The sequence below is a fragment of the Nerophis lumbriciformis genome, linkage group LG26 (genome assembly GCF_033978685.3).
Source record: "Nerophis lumbriciformis linkage group LG26, RoL_Nlum_v2.1, whole genome shotgun sequence".
In the NCBI taxonomy this organism is placed as follows: domain Eukaryota; kingdom Metazoa; phylum Chordata; class Actinopteri; order Syngnathiformes; family Syngnathidae; genus Nerophis; species Nerophis lumbriciformis.
Genome location: NC_084573.2, coordinates 8,725,001 through 8,751,972, shown reverse-complemented (window position 1 = coordinate 8,751,972; position 26,972 = coordinate 8,725,001). Strand labels below are relative to the sequence as shown.

Here is a 26,972-nt window from a genome sequence, read left to right as displayed (position 1 = left end):
AGCGGCTTTACTCTTGAGTTCCTCCCGGATGACAGAGCTTCTCACCCTATCTCTAAGGGAGAGACCCGCCACCCGGCGGAGGAAACTCATTTTCGGCCGCTTGTACCCGTGATCTTGTCCTTTCGGTCATAACCCAAAGCTCATGCATGACCATAGGTGAGGATGGGAACGTAGATTGACCGGTAAATTGAGAGCTTTGCCTTCCGGCTCAGCTCCTTCTTCACCACAACGGATCGATACAGCGTCCGCATTACTGAAGACGCCGCACCGATCCGCCTGTCGATCTCACGATCCACTCTTCCCTCACTCGTGAACAAGACTACGAGGTACTTGAACTCCTCCACTTGGTTAAGGCATACTTGCCAACCCTCCCGAATTTTCCGGGAGACTCCCGAATTTCAGTGCCTCTCCCGAAAATCTCCCGGGACAACCATTCTACCGAATTTCTCCCGATTTCCACCCGGACAACAATATTGGGGGCGTGCCTAAAAGGCACTGCCTTTAGCGTCCTCTCTCACCTGAAAAGGAGACTATTATATATGTCTCCGTTATCCATAGGTTAATCTATAACCCATAAAGTAGGCAGGCACGGAGCTATTTCTCAGCGTGTGTTTATTCCAGCCGGCACGTTAATACACTGACACACAACATCCGGATTCCCATCATGCATTGCTTCAAAACTACGGCAAGTAGTAATGTCCAAAAACATAGCAGAGACGAAGCAGAAGAACGAAGAAGAGACATGGCGACGACGAGTAAGAAGAAGAAGTACGCTTGCAAGTTCCAAAATGATTGGAAAAAACAATTTCAGTTCATCCAGGACAGCTTGAAGGTGAAGGGGTATGCTGCCTGCACATTTTGTAGATCAGACTTTTATGTGTGTGTGTATATGTGTAAATAAATGAACACTGAAATTCAAGTATTTATTTTATATATATACAAACCCCGTTTCCATATGAGTTGGGAAATTGTGTTGGATGTAAATATAAACGGAATACAATGATTTGCAAATCATTTTCAACCCATATTCAGTTGAATATGCTACAAAGACAACATATTTGATGTGCAAACTGATAAACTTTTTTTTTGTTGCAAATAATCATTAACTTTAGAATTTGATGCCAGCAACACGTGACAAAGAAGTTGGGAAAGGTGGCAATAAATACTGATAAAGTTGAGGAATGCTCATCAAACACTTATTTGGAACATCCCACAGGTGTGCAGGCTAATTGGGAACAGGTGGGTGCCATGATTGGGTATAAAAACAGCTTCCCAAAAAATGCTCAGTCTTTCACAAGAAAGGATGGGGCGAGGTACACCCCTTTGTCCACAACTGCGTGAGCAAATAGTCAAACAGTTTAAGAACAACGTTTCTCAAAGTGCAATTGCAAGGAATTTAGGGATTTCAACATCTACGGTCCATAATATCATCAAAAGGTTCAGAGAATCTGGAGAAATCACTCCACGTAAGCGGCATGGCCGGAAACCAACATTGAATGACCGTGACCTTCGATCCCTCAGACGGCACTGTATCAAAAACCGACATCAATCTCTAAAGGATATCACCACATTGGCTCAGGAACACTTAAGAAAACCGCTGTCACTAAATACAGTTTGTCGCTACATCTGTAAGTGCAAGTTAAAGCTCTACTATACAAAGCGAAGTCCATTTATCAACAACATCCAGAAACGCCGCCGGCTTCTCTGGGCCCGAGATCATCTAAGATGGACTGATGCAAAGTGGAAAAGTGTTCTGTGGTCTGACAAGTCCACATTTCAAATTGTTTTTGCAAATATTCGACATTGTGTCATCCGGACCAAAGGGGAAGCGAACCATCCAGACTGTTATCGATGCAAAGTTCAAAAGCCAGCATCTGTGATGGTATGGGGGTGCATTAGTGCCCAAGGCATGGGTAACTTACACATCTGTGAAGGCACCATTAATGCTGAAAGGTACATACAGGTTTTGGAACAACATATGCTGCCATCTAAGCGCTGTCTTTTTCATGGACGCCCCTGCTTATTTCAGCAAGACAATGCCAAGCCACGTTCAGCACTTGTTACAACAGCGTGGCTTTGTAAAAAAAGAGGTCCGCCTGCAGTCCAGACCTGTCTCCCATCGAAAATGTGTGGCGCATTATGAAGCGTAAAATACGACAGCGGAGATCCCCGGACTGTTGAACGACTGAAGCTCTACATAAAACAAGAATGGAAAAGAATTCCACTTTCAAAGCTTCAACAATTAGTTTCCTCAGTTCCTAATCGTTTATTGAGTGTTAAAAGAAAAGGTGATGATTCCCAACTACTTTGGCATGTGTTGCAGCCATGAAATTCTAAGTTAATTATTATTTGCAAAAAATAAAAATAAAAGTTTATGAGTTTGAACATCAAATATCTTGTCTTTGTAGTGCATTCAATTGAATATGGGTTGAAATTTTTTTGCAAATCATTGTATTCCGTTTATATTTACATCTAACACAATTTCCCAACTCATATGGAAACGGGGTTTGTACATGTAAAATAACGCAGTAACGTAACATGTAGTAACAGTAACTGAGTTACTGAATATAAAAAATAACGCGTTGGGTAACGCCGTTAGTTTCCGCGTTACTGCTGAAGATGCCTGTCGATCTCACGATCAACTCCTCCACTTGGTTAGGGCTAACCCTAACCCACCCTTCATAATAATGTTAAAATATTTTTTTTAATGCAATTTAATATGACTTTTGTTGTGCTATATCCGCGTCAAATAAAATGCTCTTCGTAGAATGAACGTGAGTTGTTGACATTTTCACCATTGAGTGTGGATGTGTCACGTGACCGCCCGAATATGGAGCGAAGAGGTAAACAAGGCTCGTCTCCTAGGAAACCGTCTCCTGGTCTTTGTTCGCAGGAGCGCGCGCGTCCTTGCGTGTGTTGACGACGACGGGGGCGTGCGCCCCACCTTTAATCTGACTGTGGTGACGTAATCGCGCATGGTGGGCGGGGCCGGACAAAAGCATTCGACGCCCCCACAGACTCAGTCAGTCAGTCAGCAAGCAGCGAGCTGTCACCTCCCACGGGCCCGGCAGTCGACTGGTACCACCCGGCCACTTTGAACGTCTCCTTCCCGCCGGCTGACTCCTGTCATGGGAGCCCTGGAGAGCAGGCCTCTCCTCACCGGCTCCGTCTAAAGGCTGGGGGCCGTGACAGCTAGCTTCCTGCTAGCTTAGCTATGTGAGTTAGCCGCTCCATCCGCCGACCAAACTCAACTAAATCCTCGCTAGGTGGACTTTTTGAGGATACCTCTTTCATTCCCCGCCAGCCCAGCACTTTCATTCAAGAGGCTTTTTTTTTATTTTTTATTTTTCTCAATCCAAGCCACATTTGAGCTACTCCAGCAACGGATGTCCCAGTGAACGGTAAGGCGGGCTCTGTCTATTTGCTGGAACGCAACCCCCCTAGTCATTGGATGGGGCTGATTAACCGACATTGTTGATTATGTCAACAAATTAAACCGCGACTTTTGCATCCAATCACGCCCAAATGATGCCTCAAAGCGCCCACACGAGCGACTTGTTGACATTATTTGCAGGAATTAGTCGGGTGTGTTTCCTGCGAGGGACAATATTGCGGATAACAGGTTCTGCAGGTGACACCGTGTGCGTGCGCAGCCAGCCGTGGTCCAGTTTTTGGTATTCACCACGGGTGGAGGTTCTTGAAAGGTTCTTGTGTTGAGCCGCGGGGACACAGTGGATGTCAGTGTGGGGGATCCGCAGCTGGGATGCGGAAAGACTTGAAGGTGACTTGCATCGCTTTGGCTTTGCAGCGCAACTCCCCACTCGTCATCATGACAACACGCGTGGGGGGTGGGGGAGATCCATCTTTGTTGTTGTCCTCCCACGCGTGTGCACTGCGACCTGCGAGGACCACCACACGATGTGCTGGCCATATTGAACACGCCTTTTCAAAAAGTGTGTGGTCGGGATTGCGTCCTCACTTCCTGTTGATGAAATGTGGAAGTGAGAGGTCGACGCACATGCATGGCGCATGCGCAACTCTTGTCTACATCTCCCATGGTGTTTACATACCAACGGGCGGATGCTGGTCGACGCACATGCACGGCGCATGCGCAATTTTTGTCCACATCCCCCCTGGTGTTTACAGTGGTGGATGCTGGTCTCTCACATACTTGCCAACCTTGAGACCTCCATATTCGGGAGATTCGGGGCGGGGGTGTGAGGTGGGGTGGGCGGGGTTAAGGGGGAGGAGTATATTTACAGCTAGAATTCACTGAAATTCATCCATCCATCCATTTTTTACCGCTTATTTCCTTCGGGGTCGCGGTGGGCGCTGGTTCAAGTATTTCTTTTTTATATATATATATATATATATATATATATATATATATATGTATGTGTATATAATAAAATACATATATATATATATATATATATATAGCTAGAATTCACTGAAAGTCAAGTATTTATTATATATATATATATATATATATATATATGTATATATATATATATATATATATATATATATATATATAATAAATACTTGACTTTCAGTGAATTCTAGCTATATATATATGTATTTTATTATATATATATATATATATATATATATATATATATATATATATATATATATATATATAAAAGAAATACTTGAACCAGCGCCCCCGCAGGTCTACACAATAAACACTTTATATATATATATATATATATATATATATATATATATATATATATATATATATATATATATATATATATATATATATATATATATATTGTAGCTGAGATAGGCTCCAGCGCCCCCCGCGACCCCAAAGGGAATAAGCGGTAGAAAATGGATGGATGGATGGATGTATATATATATATAAGAAAATACATATATATATATATATAATAAAATACATATATATATATATATATATATATATATATATATAGCTAAAATTCACTGAAAGTCAAGTATTTGTTATATATATATATATATATATATATATATATATATATATATAATAAAATACATATATATATATATATATATATATATATAGCTAAAATTCACTGAAAGTCAAGTATTTGTTATATATATATATATATATATATATATTATATATATATATATATATAATACTTGACTTTCAGTGAATTCTAGCTATATATATGTATTTTATTATATATATATACATAGCTAAAATTCACTGAAAGTCAAGTATTTGTTATATATACATATATATATATATATATATATATATATATTATATATATATATATATATATATATATATATATATATAATAAATACTTGACTTTCAGTGAATTCTAGCTATATATATGTATTTTATTATATATATATATATATATACACATAAATAAAATGAATACTTGAATTTCAGTGTTCATTTATTTACACATATACACACACACAACACTCTTCTCTTCTCATTGTTGTATTTGAAAGTGCAATGCTTTGCAGCCAGTAGCACAGCCTTTGTAGGAGCATAGGTATGGGCAGTGTAATATTCTGGGTTGGAGTCAATAACCAGGCGAGGTGACGAAGTTACGTCTCTTTACTTCATAGAACCGAACACTACCACAGAACACTATCCGGTATAGTGTCCTGTGGTTACTTTTTGGTTGGCCAAGCGGACGTGACGACAGGCTGTCCTCACTCACGGACATGGAGGGGGGGTGCCTTACGTCCGGCTGGAAATCAGGAGAATGGTTGTCCCGGGAGAGGCACTGAAATTCGTGAGTCTCCCGGAAAATTCGGGAGGGTTGGCAAGTATGGTCTCTCAAGGAGGGGGAAGCTCAATTTAGGTCTACATCACAAAATGTGTTGGTTTATCTATACGTCAATTCTACCCTCCGTTCCTTTTTTAAGAAAGTGATCTGTAGGGATGATGTTCAAAACCGGTTCTCCCGATTGTTCGATGAGAAAAGAAGCGATTCCATGGATTCGAATCCCTTTTTTGAGAACCGGTTCCCGGTATCGAAGCCACTATACCTCGGGGTGTAACGGTGCACAAAAATGTCGGTTCGGTACGTACCTCGGTTTAGAGGTCACGGTTCGGTTCATTTTCGGTACAGTAAGAAAACAACAAAATATACATTTTTTGGTTACTTACCAAATTTGTAAACAATGGCTTTATCCTTTTAACATTGGGAACACTATAAAAATTTTGCCCACATTAATCAACATTAAACTGCCTCAAGTTGTTGCTCAGATTAAATAAAATCACAAAACTTTTCTTCTACATGTAAAAAGTGCAACATTAAACAGTTTCAAGTCAACTCATCATGCTTAATTTATTACAGCATTTGGGAAGCCTGTAGTTGATTTTTATTATATAAATGTTATATTTTTATCAACCTGTGATAGCAGGGACCCTGCCATTCAAAACTAGGCTGCTGCATTACTAATGATTAATGTAACTATAGCTGAAAAAATGGTACAATAGCAATAGGAGAGACTATTCATCCCTGAGCACCATGGAGTTCATGTAGGCTTAATGATGCAGTTACATTATTATATCAACTATCAGAGACAGAAACTCTTCATTCAACATAATGTCCTTTTTTGCTGCTTCAACACAGAAAAAGGTAAAGTGAAATAACAGACAGACAGGGCTTTGCTGTCCGTAACACACACGCACACACACACCGCAAAATGAGCTAACGTTACGCTAAAAGCTAATTAGACTTCACCTCAAGCCAGGACTGCGAGCGAGCTAAGCAGCAGTTTAAAATTCTAGAAGGTCAACAGGCTCATAGTGATGTTACTAGTAGCTGACTGGGAGGTGTTTATTTTAATTTGGGGAGAGTCCGCTGCCTTATGCTCACCTGCTCAACACCTATCTGCTAACCTCACCGCAGAAGCACTGAATCCATGTGCTCTGAATATGCACTGCTGATTGGCTGTTACCGCTATAGTTCTAACCAATCAGATGGTTGAGTGGGTGGGACAATGCTGGGTGCTGTGTAGAGGACTGACAGAGAAGAGGCAGAAGGAAGCGGAGCAGCTTGTTAAGACTTTAGCTTAGGCGGCTACTTCATATGTTTGTGTGGAAACTCGTTCGGTACACCTCCGAACTGGAACCCCCGTACCAAAACGGTTCTATATAAAACACGTTCTGTTACACCCCTAATTTATACGTAATTCTACCCTCCGTTCTTAAGAAAGTGCAGCGCGGTGGAACACGGGTTAGTGCATGTGCCTCACAACACGAAGGTCCTGAGTAGTCCTGAGTTCAATCCCGGGCTCGGGATCTTTCTGTATAGAGTTTGCATGTTCTCGCCGTGACTGCTTGGGTTCCCTCCGGGTACTCCGGCTTCCTTCCCACCTTCAAAAACATGCACCTGGGGATAAGTTGATTGGCAACACTAAATTGGCCCTAGTGTGTGAATGTGAGTGTGAATGTTGGCCCTGCGATGAGGTGGCGAGTTGTCCAGGGTGTACCCCGCCTTCCGCCCGAATGCAGCTGAGATAGGCTCCAGACCCCAAAAGGGACAAGCGGTAGAAAATGGATGGATCTGTGACCCTGTTGTACCAAGAAGGCGTCTTTTTCTAGGGATTTGACAAGTGTCCTCTCAATGGCTAGCAGAGCTAGGCTGCTTAAACAGCCTTGGCCCATGGTGTTGCGGGTGTAAGACTTGAGCAACTTTAAACAGGAGAAGCTCCTCTCTACCCCTGTAGATGTCGTTGCCACTAATGACAATAGTTTGTACACTTGTGTGCATTATAAATGTATGTTGTTCAATAAAAAAATATTCTAATTATCTGCCATTAAGTGCAGCTTGCTAGCTGGGACTGGCGCGAGGCTAGTGCGACGTGTGTCCCGCCTGTGAGTGCTTTGAGACGGTGGAGGGGATCAGCAGCACCCGCTGCTCGGTAGGGACAGAAACTGCAGAGTTTTTGATTGATTGATTGAAACTTTTATCGGTAGATTGCACAGTACAGTACATATTCCGTACAATTGACCACTAAATGGTAACACCCCAATAAGTTTTTCAACTTGTTTAAGTCGGGGTCCACGTTAATCAATTCATGGTAATGTGAATGAAGTCAGTCTCCAAACACACAAAAACACCAGAAATAGAAGCTCTATTTGTCGCTAGTCGTTTTTAACAAAGAATATGTCGCTAAGAGGTTCAGGAAAGTGTCCGGTTCAACTAAGAACAACAGAATGAATATTGAAAAATGCGCCCGCAGACGTTTACAACACAAGATCGCTGATTCGCTCATTTTGTTGTAAATCAAAAAGGCAATCAGCCTTCGACAGATCATCCAATCATCATGCAGAAGTTGAGCGTCCGAGCCGGCCGAGGCCAGCCCACTGCCCTATAGACCCCCAGAGACGTTTTGGTGTGTGGTCGGGCCAAAACCCAGCATTTATCCAATGACTTGTCTCATTTCTCTGCAGTGTATGAACTCTGTGGACGGCCAACGTCTCTACACTGTTTAAAGCGCCGTGAAGCTGCAGGAATGAGAGAGAGAAAAGCCGCGTCGTTACCAGTGATAAGAAGCTGATTCTGAACCAAAGAGCGCGTTGTAGCACATATTTAGTCAATAACATGTACACACAACACTATATATTTAATCATTTATTTTTTGACATTTGCAGTCTTAGAGCAATCGCCTCTGTTACGTACTCAGCAAGCCTGGTATTCTCTCTAGGTCAGTGGTTCTTAACCTTGTTGGAGGTACCGAACCCCACCAGTTTCATATGCGCATACATCGAACCCTTCTTTAGTGAAAAATAAAATGTGATTTTTTTTTCAAATTCAAGACAAAGTTAAATGTTTTTTTTACTGGTGCACAAAATGATCCGTGCATGAACATCACCTTGTTCAAATAACAAAACCAACACAGTGCATGAACTCACAACAAATGACACACCTGCAAATCAAATGGAAAATTAGTTAGATTAGACTTCCTTTTATTGTCATTCAAATTCAAACTTTACAGTACAGATAAGAACAAAATTTTGTTGCATTAGCTCGTTGTAGTGTAGGATCTTTAGCCATCGGCAAAAGATCAGCCAAGCCATCGGCTCACATGATGACCTGCTCACCACGGTCATAAAGCGGAAACTGAGGTGGTACGGACACATCACCAGATCCTCAGGCCTTGCAAAAACCATCCTGAAAGGCACCGTACAAGGTGGCAGGAGACGAGGGAGACAAAAGAAAAGATGGGAAGATAACATCGGAGAATGGACTCACCTGAAACTCACTGAGACAATGAGAGCTGCTGAGAACAGAGGGTTGGAGAGAACTGGTCAACAGATCGTCTGTGGTGCCCCAACGACCCTCCGGGGTTATGGGATAGGTTAGGTTAGTGTAGGATAAAAGCAATAAGGTGCAGATATAAATAAATAGATTACTGTACAGATAAATATATTGCACTTTTGCATATGCATCCACGTTTATGGATGTATGTTATATTGTATTTATATTCCAGCCAGTTAATCCGTTTTTGGGGGGAATTGAGGGGATTATTATGATGCGTTCAAGAGTCTTACGGCCTGAGGGAAGAAGCTGTTACAGAACCTGGAGGTTCTGCTATGGAGGCTGCGGACCCTCTTTCTAGAGTCCAGCAGTGACAACAGTCTTTGGTGGGGGTAGGAGGAGTCTCTACAGATTTTCTGAGCCCTGGTCAGGCAGCGGCTTTTTGCGATTTCCTGGATAGGAGGAGATCTTTTCCGCCGTCCTCACCACTCTCTGGAGGAACTTCCAGTCTGAGGCTTTGCAGGCTCCAGTCCAGACAGAGATGCAGTTGGTCAGTAGGCTCTCTATAGTGCCTCTCTAGAATGTGGTGAGAATGGGGGAAGGGTGCTGTGCTCTTTTCATCCGACGCAAAGGAACATTGTTTCGGGATAATACGCCGATAGGGAGTCGGGTGTGTCTTGACCTCAACAGCGTAGGCTCTGTCGAACCCCTAGGGTTCGATCGAACCCAGGTTAAGAACCACTGCTCTAGGTATTGGTGATAAGACTGGCTGTTCTATCTCAAAATGGCCAGATTCTTTTTAAAGCTTGCCCAATCAAAGCTATGCATTTTGAAACGGGAAGCTGCGGTGGGACTTTCTCTTGTCTCTGATGAATCATATCTCAGATGATCAATGAGCTCCCTCCAGCCTCAACACGAGCTGACTAAGACTTCCTCCCCGTGCAAATGCCGCCACTTCCTGTTATTGCACTGGAAATCGTACAGCCGTTTCAGTGCATCGTCCCTGCAGCAGATGTTTTCAGGGTAGCTTTTACAATTTTCAAGGGCTTGATGGGAGATAAAAAAAAAACAAGACAGCTGCAGTCCTTTGCCCAAGAAGATTGTTGTCCATAGACAGAAATATGGCTGAAAACTGCATGGTGATATAAGTTGGTCCATATCGATAATTATTGCTATTTTTTATGACCTTTGGAAAATACGGATCAGGAGAAAATAGGTGTTAACGTTTTTATTTCAATTGGAAAAACTTCCTCTGATTATAATCCCCAGGAAGGACAGGAAATGTCAACACAAGCATATTTGTATGTAAACACAATTCTACAATCACAATAAACACTTAACAATAACCTCTTTAAATGGAGGTGCAAAAACAAGGAATGTGTAAGAAATGTTTAATAAAATGTAACCATGGAGAAACCGGAGAACTATTTTTTTTGCAGGTTTAGTGCCAGGAAGTTACAGCTGTGTTACATTTAATTCGGTCTGTTCTTATTTAAGTATGGAAATGAATTTGTTATGCAGTATTATTATGCAACTATTATTGGACCAAAATATTATTTTAAAGTAGCACATTTGTTGTATTTTATTTATACAGTCCTGCAGTTTAGTTCCTACCTGGCCTTTTCGTACATCCGAATAGGGAACGGACATTTTATCAAACTTATTGATATTGATTACATGTCTATTGCGATTTAAATTGAGATAATTTTATAGGCCCAGCCCTAGGCTGCTTTGATGGTAGATAAAAACAAGACCGCAGTCATGTCCAAAGACATGAGATCATTTTTGCTTTGTGAGCACACATCTCATGCAGCACCTCGTGCTCTGCAATCATCCGACAGCCCACGCCTCCTTCCAAGTCTATCTTTTCAGACTTACATATATATATATATATATATATATATATATATATATACCTTTTAAATTTGACGGCTCTTTTTCTACGCGGAATTGAAATAAGTTTCCCAAACATTAATTTGTTGTGGCCTGCCATGGATAAATTTGGACCGCCATGAATAGATTTGGGGCTAACTTTTAAGAATTCCTGGGGGGGGAAAAAATCCTGGACAACAGCCCTGACACAGATAATAGAAATGGGAAAAATAACATTTAGCATTAGAGAAAAAAATTGACATATTTCATGTGTTATATCCAGGAAATGTCTGTAATATAATAATTAATAAAAATGGTAGTATATAAATTGAATGTAGGTCAATATTGTGTGTGCGTGTGTACATATATGTTTATATGTATAAGTATATCTTTTTTATGTTTTTTACATTTTTATCTATATGACATTCACTATAATTGTTTATTTATGGAAAAAATGGGCCAATCTTAAAGGACAAGATTTTGTGTAATTTTCATAAATGTTTATTTATATAGCCCTAAATCACAAGTGTCTCAAAGGGCTGCACAAGCCACAACGACATCCTCGGTACAGAGCCCACATAAGTAATTAATAAAAAGTAAGTAAGTAATTTTGAGATATATATATATATATATATATATATATATATATATATATATATATATATATATATATATATATATATATATATATATATATATATATATATATATATATATTATATATATATATATATTATATATATATTATATATAATATATATATATTAGGGCTGCAACTAACAACTAATTTGATAATCGATTAATCTGTCGATTATTACATCGGTCGATTATTACTTAGATTAATAATCGGATAAAAGAGACAAACTACATTTGTATTCTTTCCAGTATTTTATTGGGGGGAAAAACTGCATACTGGCACCATACTTATTTTTGATTATTGTTTCTCAGCTGTTTGTAAATGTTGCAGTTTATAAATAAATGTTTATAAAAAAATAAAAATAAAAAAAACTATTAGAAAAAATAAAATAAAAGTAGCCTCTGCGCATGCGCATAGCATAGATCCAACGAATCGATGACTAAATTAATCGCCAACTATTTTTATAACGGATTTTAATCGATTAGTTGTTGCAGCCCTAATATATATATATATATATATATATATATATATATATATATATATATATATATATATATATATATATGTATATATACACACAACGTTTAAGAATTAGAGATGGGATTATTGCTCTTTGAAGTGAGCCGTTCCTTTCACAGAGTCGTTCAAAAGACTAGCTATTTTTTTGTTGTTTTTTTTAAACATTCTTTTTTCAAGTAACCAATCACTTTTAGCCGTTATAAGATGTGGACCAGAATGATTAAAATTTACCTCAGTATTTATCTATTTTTGGGAATTATTCTTAAATATTGACACCATTTTTGTTGTTTTCATTGTAAAAATTACATAAGGTGGTGCCCTATCCTCATGCTTTGACACTATTCTGAATTGTTTCTCTTCTAAACAGAGCATTTCAATACAAAAAAACACAGATAGGAATAAAATGTATATACGTATATCAAAATACAAGTAAAACTAGATTAAAAACTGCAGATGTGCATTAAAAACGGCTCCCAAACAACCGTGAATCGGTTCTCTTTGTTCACTTAAGAGAGCCGTTCAAAAGACTTGATTTGTTTGTGAACGTCATCAGGTCTGATATTTATGTAGAGTCCTATATTAGACCTTTCACTTTGAAAGTATTATATCTGCTTCTGGTTTTATTTAAGTTACGATTGCCGCACAAGCGGTAGAAAATGGATGGATGGATGCCTGTGCAAGTATACTTGACTTTAATGGCTTCTGTTTGGATATCATTGCATTCGGAATCACAGCTCTGATTAACTTTAGTATTACCTAGGGGTTTCCCGATCTGATAGTCTTCAAGGCAGAAGTGTATTAGAAAGTATCCAGTAACAAACGTGTCCGCTTCATTCAACGCACTGCGTCATGATTAAATGAGCCATTTGCAGTTTCACAGTACAGGTTCGTGTGTGCTTTTTTAGACTTGCATGGTTTAATCTTTGAGGCAAGCACTGGCAGTTTAATTGATCTGTTGGGTACAAGTATATTTGTGTTAATATTCACTTTATATGCAAATTAGATGCATACACTGAATTGATTTCTTTAGATGATTGTTAATGCAAATAGACCATGTCATTTAATAGCTTTACAGTTTACTGATAACCATTACAACATAACCGCCACTGACCAATCACAACTGAGTAGGCGTGGGGGGAAGCTGAGAGTTTGGGCCAACAGGAGAAGAATGCAGATTTACCCTGTATTTTATTTAAATAAGTTCCCCACTAGGATCCAATATGATTTAAAACCGGCAGCATCGACGCTTTAAGTGTGTTCTCTGAACACTGGGAGTGAGATCCAAGATGTGTTCTGGCTGATGTTGTCACCTGGTTGCTCAGCAGCGTTTGCGGCGTTGTCACCGCGGCGTGAAGGGGAACAAGACTGTTCCTGGATCAGTATCCCTCCTCCACACAGAGCCGTGCAGTCATTAGTGTTTGGTAAGTTTGCAGCATTTTTCTGCCTGCAGACATTCACTTATAATCCTCTCTAGAGGGTGTGTGTAATTGATCCAAAGTCAGGATGGAGCAGAACAGAGTGCACTGTGTACGTGTGTGTGTGTGTGTGTGTGTGTGTGTGTGTGTGTGTGTGTGTGTGATGTGTGTGTGTGTTTGTGTGTGTCATGCACTGAACACACTGAACTCTGAACACACGCCGACAAAGAGGCCGTATTTACATGCAGTCGATGTCTACTGTCAGACACTTGCTGAAGGCGCCACATTCATTCTTCGGTCCTTCAGCTGGATGAATACATGTGTTTATGTACATCAGGTCCTATCTTGTTATAGCTGCTTGAAACAAGTCCAGTGATAGATATTTGCATAGATAGTACATGCACTGTATGAGTGTTTTGTGAAGTGCAAAGGTGTGGTTTATCCCAGTGATTTCCTAGCAAGGTCGAGCTAACTTATGTTCTGCATAATGCCAGATTTCAACTGAAGTCACTTAGGACTGGTCTAGGTAGGGAGGATGTTCGAAATCGGTTCTCCCGGTTGTTCGATAAGGAATGAACCAATTACATGGACTCAAATCCCTTTTTGAGAACCGGTTCCCGTTATCAAGGCCACCATAGTAAAGAAAAATAGTTGGTTCTTTATTCGAATCCCTGGGAACTAATCCCTTCCCACGTACAGGATATGCCATGTGGGACTGCAATGTTATGCCCATTTGATTGTAGACTCTTACTGACACCTTGTGGTGTATTAAAATACTACGCGTCATTAGTTTGGGCACTTCCGGGTTGGCGAGACAATTGAGAAGTAGACAAGTTGTGTTAGCTCTTACAAGCCTTGGAAAATATAAGTCTGTAAGTAAACTGTTTAACTTGTTTATGTAACTCAATATTAAGGTAGAAAGTGGTTAAGTTTGATACTAAGATGTTTATTGAAAAACAATTTTTGTGCACTGTTTCAATGGATGTTTTGAGGACTTAAAATGGCTGCCAGTCGTGTATTTCCACCATCGAAATAGTTTCAACGCTCAGAAGTATTTGTTTGATGATAGTACTGTATATTTGTGTGAAGCTAATATTTACATATTGTGTATTACATTTCAGTATGTTAATTGAATCACAGCTTATACATTTGTCATTGTGTGTATTTCAGTAAAAAAAAACAAAAAAAACAGTCCAGTGCAAGACAAAAGTAAAGATAAGAAAAGACAAAGCAAGATCAACAACAATAAAGAGCCTAAATGGATTAATCTGCTTTGGATTGTTTTTTAGCTGTCTGCCAAGCTGTATAACCTCAACACGTATAGTGAGGGCAGAACAGGCAATATGCAATTATTGCCAGGCTTCGCTCTCATGTAAGGGGGGAAGAATTGTTGATTGATGACTGTGGTGTTCTTAGTGTCATAGTGTGTGTAGTTAGTATGTTCCAATAGCAGCAGAAGTGCACTTTTTGGAGAGCTGTATTATTTTCAGTTTTGTGCCCAAGGGACGGGTTTTATTAAACACTATATTATTATTTATACACCTATAGTGATCACAAAGACAGGTTGTTTTTGTGTTACTGTATATATTAGTTTTTCTGAAAAATCCCACTTAATATACTTTGGCTAACAACAGTCAATATATATATATATATATTTTTTTAGGGGGGTAACAGTCAATATTTATTTATTTATTTATTTATTTTTTTTTCTTATAAAATAAAAGTGAGCTTTTGTTAAACCTAATATTGTGTTTTTTTCCATATACAACAACCTATCTGGATTTGATAAGAGAATCGATAAGGAATCGGTTCGATAAGAGGATTCGATAATGGGCTTTAACTCGATAATTTCTTGTCAAACATCATCCCTAGGTCTAGGGCCCTGTTCTATCAGTTGCACTTAAAGTAGCAGTAGATTTAAAAAAAAGAGTTGCCTGTATATTGAAGCTGTTATCATATATATCTGAATTATGACACCGAAAGACCTACAAAGTTTGTGAGTAAATGGATATGATCAAAATAGTATCAATCCTGAGCCGTTTTGGGAAATAATGAGCTAGCTAGTCACGTGATCGCGCGATGTAGAGGAGAAACTCAGGCTTCCTCCTACCTCGAAAGACATGTACCTGGGGATAGGTTGATTGGCAACACTAAATTATAATTAACTATCCAGGAGATCGCAAAAAGCCGCTGCCTGACCAGGGCTCAGAAAATCTGCCGAGACTCCTCCCACCCCCACCAAAGACTGTTTTCACTGCTGGACTCTAGAAAGAGGTTCCGCAGCCTCCGAAGCAGAACCTCCAGGTTCTGTAACAGCTTCTTCCCTCAGGCCGTAAGACTCTGAACGCATCATAATAATCCCCTCAATTCCCCCCAAAAATGGATTAACTCGCCGGAATATAAAGACAATATAACATACATCCATAAACGTGGATGCATATGCAAAAGTGCAATATATTTATCTGTACAGTAATCTATTTATTTATATCGGCACCTTATTTCTCTTTTATCCTGCACTACCATGAGCTAATGCAACGAAATTTTGTTCTTATCTGTGCTGTAAAGTTCAAATTTGAATGACAATAAAAAGGAAGTCTAAGTCTAAATTGACCCTAGTGTGTGAATGTGAGTGTGAATGTTGTCTGTCTATCTGTGTTGGACCTGTGATGAGGTGGCGACTTGTCCAGGGTGTACTCCGCCTTCCGCCCGAATGCAACTGGGATAGGGTCCAGCACCCTCCGTGACCCCCAAAGTAACAAGCGGTAGCAAATGGATGGGTTCACAATAGAGATGTCCGATAATATCGGCCAAAAAATGCTTTAAAATGTAATATCGGAAATTATCGGTTTCAAAATTATCGGTATCGGTTTCAAAAAATAAAATTTAAGACTTTTTAAAACGCCGCTGTGTTACAAATATGCGCCACACTGTGAACCCACACCAAACAAGAATGACAAACACATTTCGGGAGAACATCCGCACCGTAACACAACATAAACACAACAGAACAAATACCCAGAAGCCCTTGCAGCACTAACTCTTCCGGGACGCTACAATATACCTTCTAAAACCCCAGAATGCACAGACATTTTGTCCCCAGTTGCCATAAACTTTTGACTCAAATGTGTGTCGTCCATCTACTAATTCATATCTACGGCTAAATGTGTATCGTTCTGAGTGGATATATTTTCTCTTCAAACATGTTAATCTACGTGCTAATTTCCACTTCCTGTTCTATTATTCCACTTAAACGTCTACTAAAGGTCACAAAACGTTCAATCTTTAGTTGTTGTACTACTTCACATTCAAGCTAGCTTAGCGCCACGGCATGCATTGAAGTGAAGTGAAGTGAATTATATCTATATAGCGCTTTTCTCTAGTGACTCAAAGCGCTTTACATTGTGAAACCCAATATCTAAGTTACATTTTTAAACCAGTGTAGGTGGCACTGGGAGCAGGTGGGTAAAGTGTCTTGCCCGAGGACACAACGGCAGTGACTAGGATGGCAGCAGAAGCGGGGGATCGAACCTGGAACCCTCAAGTTGCTGGCAGGGCCACTCTACCAACCGAGCTATACCGCCCCGGTTCCACTTTGCATCAGTCCATCTTAGATGAGCTCGGTCCCTAGCGAAGCCGGCAGCGTTTCTGGGTGTTGTTGATAAATGGCTTTCGCTTTGCATAGTAGAGTACCAACCGAGCTATACCGCATTGCATATCTTCTCTTTCTCTCTCAGTTTCCACAGGAGATCTGCATTTTAGAATGTCTCTATTACTTTATCTGATTGATTGGTTGATTGAAACTTTTATTAGTAGATTGCACAGTACAGTACATATTCCGTACAACTTGTTTAATCGGAGACCACGTAAATCAATTCATGCATAAATAATCAATATTTTTACATTTGTCCATCGATTCAGAGTCGTCCATGTTCCAATCGTGATGAATCGCAGAATTTATCATTTTCGCCGCCTATTTCGCCATATGGTGATAAAATGCATGTTGATGACATACAGGCATCCCAGATGGCCGCTATTTTGCTGGTATTATTAATGTTATTTTAGATTTCCGTATATAACTGGTAACTTGGCCGCTCTCCGGCGCACCGTGGTTAGCTGGCTGCTTAAACTACGTTTTCCTATATTCAAACAGAGTTACTGTTCAAACTGTGTGTAATGTTACAGTGGCTAAAAATGTTGAATATACTTGTAGAATTAAACCTCTGCCTTGTTTTTATTGAACAGTTAGGCCTAATACGCTACTGTATTTTAAAGGGGAACATTATCACAATTTCAGAATGGTTAAAACCATTAAAAATCAGTTCCCAGTGGCTTATTATATTTTTCGAAGTTTTTTTCAAAATTTTACCCATCATGCAATATCCCTAAAAAAAGCTTCAAAGTGCCTGATTTTAACCATCGTTATAAACACCCGTCCATTTTCCTATGACGTCCCATAGTGAAGCCAACACAAACAAACATGGCGGAAAGAACAGCAAGCTATAGCGACATTAGCTCGGATTCAGACTCGGATTTCAGCGGCTTAAGCGATTCAACAGATTACGAATGTATTGAAACGGATGGTTTTAGTGTGGAGGCAGGTAGCGAAAACGAAACTGAAGAAGAAACTGAAGCTATTGACCCATATCGGTTTGAACCGTATGCAAGCGAAACCGACGAAAACGACACGACAGCCAGCGACACGGGAGAAAGCGAGGACGAATTTGGCGATCGCCTTCTAACCAACGATTGGTATGTGTTTGTTTGGCATTAAAGGAAACTAACAACTATGAACTAGGTTTACAGCATATGAAATACATTTGGCAACAACATGCACTTTGAGAGTGCAGACAGCCCATTTTTCATCAATTAATATATTCTGTAGACATACCCTCATGTCAGCAGGCCAGGGAAGCTAGGGTCGATATTCTTCTCTTGATCATCTTCGGTGGCATAAGGGACGGTGTGAGCCAAGACATCCAGGGGGTTTAGCTCGCTCGTCTGCGAGAACAAACTGCCGCCATTGCTTGCCGTGCTAGCGAGGTCCTTTGTCCCTGAATTGCTCACACACTCCGGCAGATTCAATGGGGGTCTGGCGGCAGATTTCTTTGACTTTATCGTTGGAAATGCATCTGCTTTGAGTGTCGCAGGATATCCACACATTCTTGCCATCTCTGTCGTAGCATAGCTTTCGTCGGTAAAGTGTGCGGAACAAACGTCCAATTTCTTGCCACTTTCGCATCTTTGGGCCACTGGTGCAACTTGAATCCGTCCCTGTTCGTGTTGTTACACCCTCCGACAACACACCGACGAGGCATGATGTCTCCGAGGTACGGAAAACAGTCGAAAAAAACGGGAAATAACAGAGCTGATTTGACTCGGTGTTTGAGAAAATAGCGGATTGCTTCTCGATGAGCGAATATTAGAAAGGCGTTTAATTCGCCAAAATTCACCCATTTAGAGTTCGGAAATCGGTTAAAAAAATATATGGTCTTTTTTTCTGCAACGTCAAGGTATATATTGACGCTTACATAGGTCTGGTGATAGTGTTCCCCTTTAATGTTGATCATTATTGTGGTACTTGGAGAGCCAAGTTTTTTCTCAGGTGGTAGTTTGTGGAATAAGTTTGAGAACCACTGTGCTATATAACGGCTATTGTACGATTAATACTACAATAAAATGTACTCGGAAAGACTAGATTTACTCACCTTGTACGCTTCTTTCAGCGCGATTAAACAAACTCTTGTAGAAATGAGCAGCAGTAGTGAAGTGTTTAACCGCAAACAAACTTACCGTTCCATATATCGCATGCTGGACTGGCCTTGGTTCACTATAAAATCATTTCAGTACGCGTTCATCACGGTCTGATGCTCCTTTAGGTGTCATGGCGACATCACCCCTCACATCACAGACTCTTCTATGACTCTTGTCCCCAGGATGCGTGAGGACATGTCCACCATGGTGTGCGTGAAGGCGGAGGAGGACCCTGGCGAGAAACTGTCCCAGGATGAGATCATCTCCCGGACCAAGCAGGTGATTCATGGCCTGGACGCCCTGAAGCAGGAGCACCACTCCATCCTGGAGGGCCTTCTGGGAACGCTCCGCTGCCTCAAGCAGGACGAGGAGAGCGTGCTGGTGGAGGAAAAGTCGCACATGATCCGAAAGTCCCTGGAGATGCTGGACCTTGGACTTGGTGAGGCACAGGTGCGTCTGCCCGCAACAACCACAAAGGCCCGGATCTCGGAATGTTTCTATGAACGTGGTGAGCCATATGTGTGCTCTTTTCTCCCCTCCCGCCAGGTGATGATGGCTCTGTCGAACCACCTGAGCTCGGTGGAATCGGAGAAGCAGAAGCTGCGGGCTCAGGTGCGCCGCCTGTGCCAGGAGAACCAGTGGCTGAGGGACGAGCTGGCCGGGACGCAGCAGAAGCTGCAGAAAAGCGAGCAGAGCGTGGCCCAGCTGGAGGAGGAGAAGAAGCACCTGGAGTTCATGAACCAGCTGAAGAAGTACGACGAGGACTTGTCCCCTACTGTGAGTCCGTCCTCCCGTCCGCCGCAGTGATTTCGCAGCAGTGATAGTCACATAATGATACTATTTTATACATACCATACAGGAAGAGAAGAGCTCAGACTCCAGCAAAGAGACTCTGGATGACCTCTTCCCAGATGACCATGATGACCAAGGTCCAGGCAGTAAGTACACCTCATACTCACCTGCTAACATACTGTAGGGGGTGATATGCCCCCTGTTCGCCTTCTATTGGCATTTGTCTGCATGACAGATTATGTCCACAAATATTTAAACAATCTAGTAGCGTCACATCTCACCACAATGACATACGACAATGACAAGGACATATACTGGGTGTGTGTGCGTGCGTGCGTGCGTGCGTGCGTGCGTGCGTTATATATATATATATATATATCATTTGCGCACTATTTACTAGTGATACACCGGAAAATTGTCGGAAAAAATACCATGACTAGGGAAGGTTGTTTGCATTGGGTCATATAAGTAAATGTGGTGCATTTATTCACATGACTGTACAGTTAATGGTCACTGACTTGAAGTCCCTGACCTTCGTTGACTACCAGATGCCGCCAAATTGGCAGCTATCACTCTTTATATGATATAAAAACATCGCGACCGGTCAAATTGCTTATTGGACTCATGCCGTCTCACGGGCCAAATTGAAAACATCGGCGAGCTGCACTTGGTTTGAACAGCCCTGCAATAGACTATATGATCGCTAGTCAGGCAAACAGTGTGGATTATGTAGACACGCCATTGGAGAAACGGCTTTTCTGACCGCTCGGCAAGCAGGACTTAGGACCCAGCAGCCTGCAGAGCAGCGGAGCCGTGGAGTGCCACAACCAATGGGAGCTTGTCCATCCCGACGCTCAATGCCAGCTCGGCAGCCCCGTAACTTCCTCCGCATCACCTCCAGTCACCTCCACGCCGATTCCGGGGTGTGGCAGAGAGCCAGCAGCCGGTCTCTGGTGCAAACATGGCCATGGTCAAAATGCACTTCCGAGGCAGATCCAAAAGTTAAAAATAAAAGCATGGCAAAAGTCAGAAAAGTGCCACCCCTTACGTTGCAGGCCCAAACCAAAAAGCAAAAACACAACATCAAGATCACAAAAGGAGGATCCACAGGAGTACAGAGCTCCTGCAACCAGGCGCCATATTGGGATTTTTTATTATATTATTAGTGTTAAAAATATTCTTGTTCCAGATTTTTATGACCCTCTCAGTGACATGAATAGATGGATTTAACTGCACAGGCATTTTGAGGTGACCTTCCTTTTTAAGTGGATCTGAGCAGAGATCATCATCCTCAACAAAAACTGTCGGCTGCATTCTTCAAACTGCATTCCAATTTTCACTTTGTTTGCTTGAGGCTCCGACTGTTGCTCTTACATTTTGCGGTGGTGATCTCTGTTCACTTTCACTTCTCCTAATCTGCGGGGGAGCAATGTCGTACCAACGTCCTCTGCTTGTTATTCCAGTGCAGACAGCTCACGGCAGCGCAGCCGCGGCCGCCGCCCAGCAGGGCGGCTACGAGATCCCGGCCCGCCTGAGGACCCTCCACAACCTGGTCATCCAGTACGCCTCCCAAGGCAGGTACGAGGTGGCCGTGCCCCTCTGCAAACAGGCCCTGGAGGACCTGGAGAAGACCTCCGGACACGACCACCCGGACGTGGCCACCATGCTGAACATCCTGGCGCTTGTCTACAGGTCAGTTGGTGAGAAAACAGCCACTGAAAAGGACGCTTTTCTCGTTTTCCACACATCAACTACTATACAAATATGATCTATATCAGGGAAGGCCACATTTCCACTGCTGTACAAGTGGACTAAAATCTGGTTGCATTGTGGGACTGGCTGCTAGACGACCATAAAGGTCCTTTTGGAACACAGCAAACATGGGAGACGATTTACAGTGGAGTCAATGTTCCGGTTGGAACCAAACAAAAGAATGACCCAAACTAGCTGGACAAGTATTTTTATCCCCCTCCACAAATCCTCTCTGTTTAATGGTCTGTCCAGATTTGTGTTGGGACATGGGTGTGGGAAAGCTACTTAGAAAGCGGCGTACTGTTAGTGGAAGTCTTCCCCGAGCTTAATGTTTGCTGTCTTTGTGTCTGTCAGAGATCAGAACAAATACAAGGAGGCCGCCAACCTGCTGAATGACGCCCTGGCCATCAGGGAGAAGACTTTGGGCCGGGACCACCCTGCTGTGAGTTCATCTTCTCTCTCTCTAAGTTAACCAATTGACCATGACGCATGTGCACGTAATTGTTGAGAAGAGCGGGGCGTGATGTGCTTTCATTTACGGTGGTAAAACAACCTCCATCCACACGTGTGTAGCGTATAAACCATCTCTGTCCACACAAAAACTTCATTCACCAGCTGTCATGCATATTTTGTCCAATTAGAAGCTTAAAAAACCCCGCCACAGCTGACTTGGTGGTATTGTACTGTAACACTTGTGTTTAGCAATATAGTGATATACAATATACTATGATAATGTGTGCATTAGCTTTAAAATCAGCATGAAGCCCAGGAAATATGCTTTTTTTTTAAGCTGTTTTCCTCGTTCTAGAGTAGTGGTTTCCAAACTACGGCCCGCCGGCGTCATCAATTTGGCCCGCGAGCTGGCACAAATCCTAAAAGTAATTTGGCCCGGTGCGATTTCAGTAGCCAGAGGTCTGATAGTAGTTAACGAAAGCGACACAAATCAGTGATCATTGTACGTTTATGCAAATACATCACTTTTTGACCCAAGCCAAACAACCTTCCCTAGTCATCAACTATCACAAAAGTTCAACACACATGGTCACACATAACACAACCTGCTCATTGAACTTTGTGGATATTATAAAAAACGTCCAATCAGCATTAAAAAAACATTCTAAATTACAACTATATATATATATGTATGTGTATAAATGTGTATATATGTGTATATATATGTGTATACATGCATATATGTGTATTTATGTTTGTATGTATGTATATATGTGTATACATGTCTATATGTATGTATATACTGTGTATGTGTGTATATATATATTTATATATATATATATATATATATATATATATATATATATATATTATTAATGTGTATACATGTATATATGTGTGTGTATATACTGTATGTACCGGTATATATATATGTATATATATATATATATATATATATATATATATATACATGAGCGCGCACACACACGCGTGTGTGTATATATATATATATATATATATATATATATATATATAATGTTCTAGAGCAGTGGTTCTTAACCTTGTTGGAGGTACCGAACCCCACCAGTTTCTCATGCACATTCACCGAACCCTTCTTTAGTGGAAAATAAAATGTTTTTTTTTTTTCAAATTCAAGACAAAGTTATATGTTTTTGGTAACACTTTAGTATGGAGAACATATTCTAAGTAACAAAGACTTAATTTAGAGTTATTTGGCCATGCCGAATAAGGCATTAATAAGTAATTAATAATGACTAGTTAAGAGCCAATATGTTACTAATTTGCATGTTAGTAAGCAACTAATTAATGGTGAATATGTTCCCCATACTAAAGTGTTACCATGTTTTTCTACTGGTGTACAAAATGAACCGTGCATGAACATCACCTTGTTCAAAGAACAAAACCAACACAGTGCATAAACTCACAACAAATGACACACCTGCAAATCAGTGTGACGTCTGCTGTTGCCGTATCCGTAATACGCCGATGGGGAGAAATTTTCATTTACACGATGAGTCGGGTGTGTCTTGACCTCCGCCGAACCCCTGAGCCCGACTCACCGAACCCCTAGGGTTACATCGAACCCAGGTTAAGAACCACTGTTCCAGAGCATGCTGGCGTGCACACACACACGCACACATCTGCTGCTGCACAAACACAAGTAAATAACTTGATGTTCTGTTATTCACATATGACAAAAAACAAATATCTCTGATTTACCCGCCCACATCCAGACAGAAGCCGGAGCTTTCATGAAGCTCAGTTTTTAAGGACAGAAACAACATATTGGATGTGGACAAGAGGCTAACACGCTTGAAAAAATATGCTTCCTGCGCAATCTTTTTATTCTCTGGTAGAGCAGGTGGTGCCCATGAGGTGTGTTAATAAGCAGGGCCACAACGTACACCGCCACCTACTGTATGGAGTTGTTGCGACAATCTTCATTCACAGACAGTCCCATCATAATGTGTTTATGAGCAAAGACAATCAGGTAGCCCTAAATCTATTTTGTGGCGGTCCAAATTTTGTGGAAACACTGGCGTTAGCTTAGCATAAGTCAACCATGCCAAACTCAAATAGGATTACTGATTATTTTATATTTGGTTGTATTTGACAAGAATTTTGCATCATCAGACTTATACAAATAATTACAAAAAAAATCAAATCAAATGAAAAAAATCTAATAAAAAAAAAAAAAGACTTGTGAACAGCTTCCCTGTATTTTCAGTGTTGGAATTAAGCCAACAAGCTTCATGTTTACGGCAATATTGAGTGCTTGTTTTGCTAATTTGACTGAGGCAGGCTGAGTCTTACTTGTTTCGACTATTATCACCTTGACTTCTTTTTTAAATCTCTGTATTTAGGTGTGTATTTAGGTGACTGTGTCTTGCTTCTCCCTCTCCGATCAATACTAACCATTAAAAAAATAAAATCCAGGCAGCTGTCTCTCTAGCTATTTTCTGTTGGATTTGTCATTGTTGAAATCCTTTGAAAGCTTTTTCAAAGTATACTTGGACATCCAGGCAGTGTAGATGATCATAAATAGAGATGAGGAAGCCACACAAACTAACTTACTGTTAACCCCCTCAGGACATTGTCAATATTGTCTGGACCTTCATCACGCTCCAGTTTGTGAGGTCAGCCCTTCCCCATCCTCCCATCCTGCTCGCCCACAAGGAAGTGATTCCGCATTGATTGCTGAAGTCACAGCGATCGACAGTCTTTTCCCCCTCACCTGATTGGTGCTCCTTATTTTCGTTACCGCAAACGTAGCGACCGATTTGAGCCAATCTATGCTCTTCACTTGTTTGAAATGGCAAAATAAACCCCGCACATTGACATGATCCTGAAACCGTTCTCTCTTCTTCCTCCATTGTGTGCCGCCTCCACGATCAAATTACAACCCACTCCAATGACTTCCTTTCTGCTTGTCGAGCGAGTGACTTCCTCCTCAGATCAGAGGTTGACGCTCACTTTGCTGGAGCAACCAATCACTGTGCACGTGGGGGGTGGGAACGTGATGCAAGGCCACGAAACGCATTTTTTAAAGTAACAAAGGCTGCTGTTGTCTTTCCGTCAGGTTGCCGCCACCCTCAATAACCTGGCCGTGCTGTACGGGAAGAGAGGCAAGTATAAGGAGGCGGAGCCTCTGTGCAAGCGAGCGCTGGAGATCAGAGAGAAGGTGAGTTAGTAAAGTTAGTTAGTAAAACTAAAATAATCCTATTTGGTAACAGTAGAAAAGAGCATCATACACGAATACAAATAGACAGATTTTTGGGAGTATTAATAGATGATAAAATGAACTGGAAATCTCATATACAAAACATACAACATAAGGTGGCAAAAAACATTTCAATAATGAATAAAGCAAAATACGTCCTGGGCCAAAAATCACTTCATATTCTCTACTGCTCGCTACTATAGTATTACCATATCTGAGTTATTGTGCAGAAATATGGGGAAATAACTACAAATGTGCGCTACATTCGCTAACCGTGTTACAAAAAAGATCAATTAGAATAATACATAATGTTGGATATAGAGAACATACAAACACTTTATTTATTGAGTCAAAAATATTAAAGTTCGGTGATTTGGTGAAATTGCAAACAGCTAAAATGATGTACAAAGCAAACTATAACCTGCTACCAAAGAATGTACACCAATTCTTCTCAACTAAAGAGGAGGAATATAACCTTAGAGGAAAATCTAATTTAAAACATTTGTATGCACGTTAGAGATGCGCGGTTTGTGGACACAACCGCGGAGTCCGCGGATTATCCGCGGGTCAGGCGGTTGAAATTTAAAAAAATTAGATTTGAAATAGATTCAAGCGGGTGGCAGTTAAACCAATTCAGAAATATATATACATAGTTAAATGTTGTTACCCACATACGAAAAACGAGCAGGCACCTGCAGCATATGCCACAACAGAAGAAGAAGAAAAAAAAGAGATGGCAACGCCGGCAGCAAACGTGGTACGCAGCAAACTAAAAAAGGGAATACTAAAAACCAGGGAAAAAAAGGCCAGAAAAGTTCAGCGTGGACTCGTTTTTATGAGGTTGTAAATCAGGATGATAGTAATGCTGGCTACGTGATTTACAAGAGCTGCGACGCTGTTTATGTCTACGACAGTCACAAAACCGGGACATCTAACATGGTGCATCACATTTGTGCAAAACCCCGAACTTCCACAAACACCCTGAGCATGAGCAGTTTCGTCCGCCGTGATCCCAGAAGAGTGCCACAGGATGTTAAAACAAGATAGAACGCAGCTGCCTGCAGCAGTTTGAGTGGCGCGAGTGCGCTTGGAGGTGCGCTCAGCGCGGCTCCCAGATGATTGCGCACTGGTGTGCGTCTGGGCCGTGACAGCGTGGCACGCATTGAATGTCTCTGCTGCATTGGATCAGTCTCCTTTCTTTAACAGGCAAAAGCTTTATAACCTCACTAATGCCTTGCATCGTCTATATTAGATATATAACAACGGGCGGGTGCGGTTTTGATTAAATGTTAGTTCGGGTGGATGCGGAT

General features: G+C 41.0%; 1 protein-coding gene across 8 annotated transcripts in view; it reads left to right on the top strand.

Annotated features, from left to right (window-relative positions):
• Positions 1-3,025: 3,025 nt before the first annotated feature.
• klc1a (kinesin light chain 1a) overlaps positions 3,026-26,972 on the top strand; it is a 72,835-nt gene continuing 48,888 nt past the window's right edge. For 7 of the 8 annotated variants that reach the window (XM_061987468.2, XM_061987466.2, XM_061987469.2 and 4 more), the window contains exons 1-7: positions 3,026-3,216; positions 19,607-19,874; positions 19,971-20,201; positions 20,284-20,362; positions 21,680-21,908; positions 22,323-22,410; positions 25,522-25,623. In XM_061987468.2, the coding sequence (XP_061843452.1) occupies positions 3,215-3,216; positions 19,607-19,874; positions 19,971-20,201; positions 20,284-20,362; positions 21,680-21,908; positions 22,323-22,410; positions 25,522-25,623 (999 nt within the window). In that variant the 5' untranslated portion in view covers positions 3,026-3,214. Of the gene's footprint in view, positions 3,402-19,606; positions 19,875-19,970; positions 20,202-20,283; positions 20,363-21,679; positions 21,909-22,322; positions 22,411-25,521; positions 25,624-26,972 lie in introns of all 8 variants that reach the window. The other variant, XM_061987464.2, reaches the window with a different exon arrangement.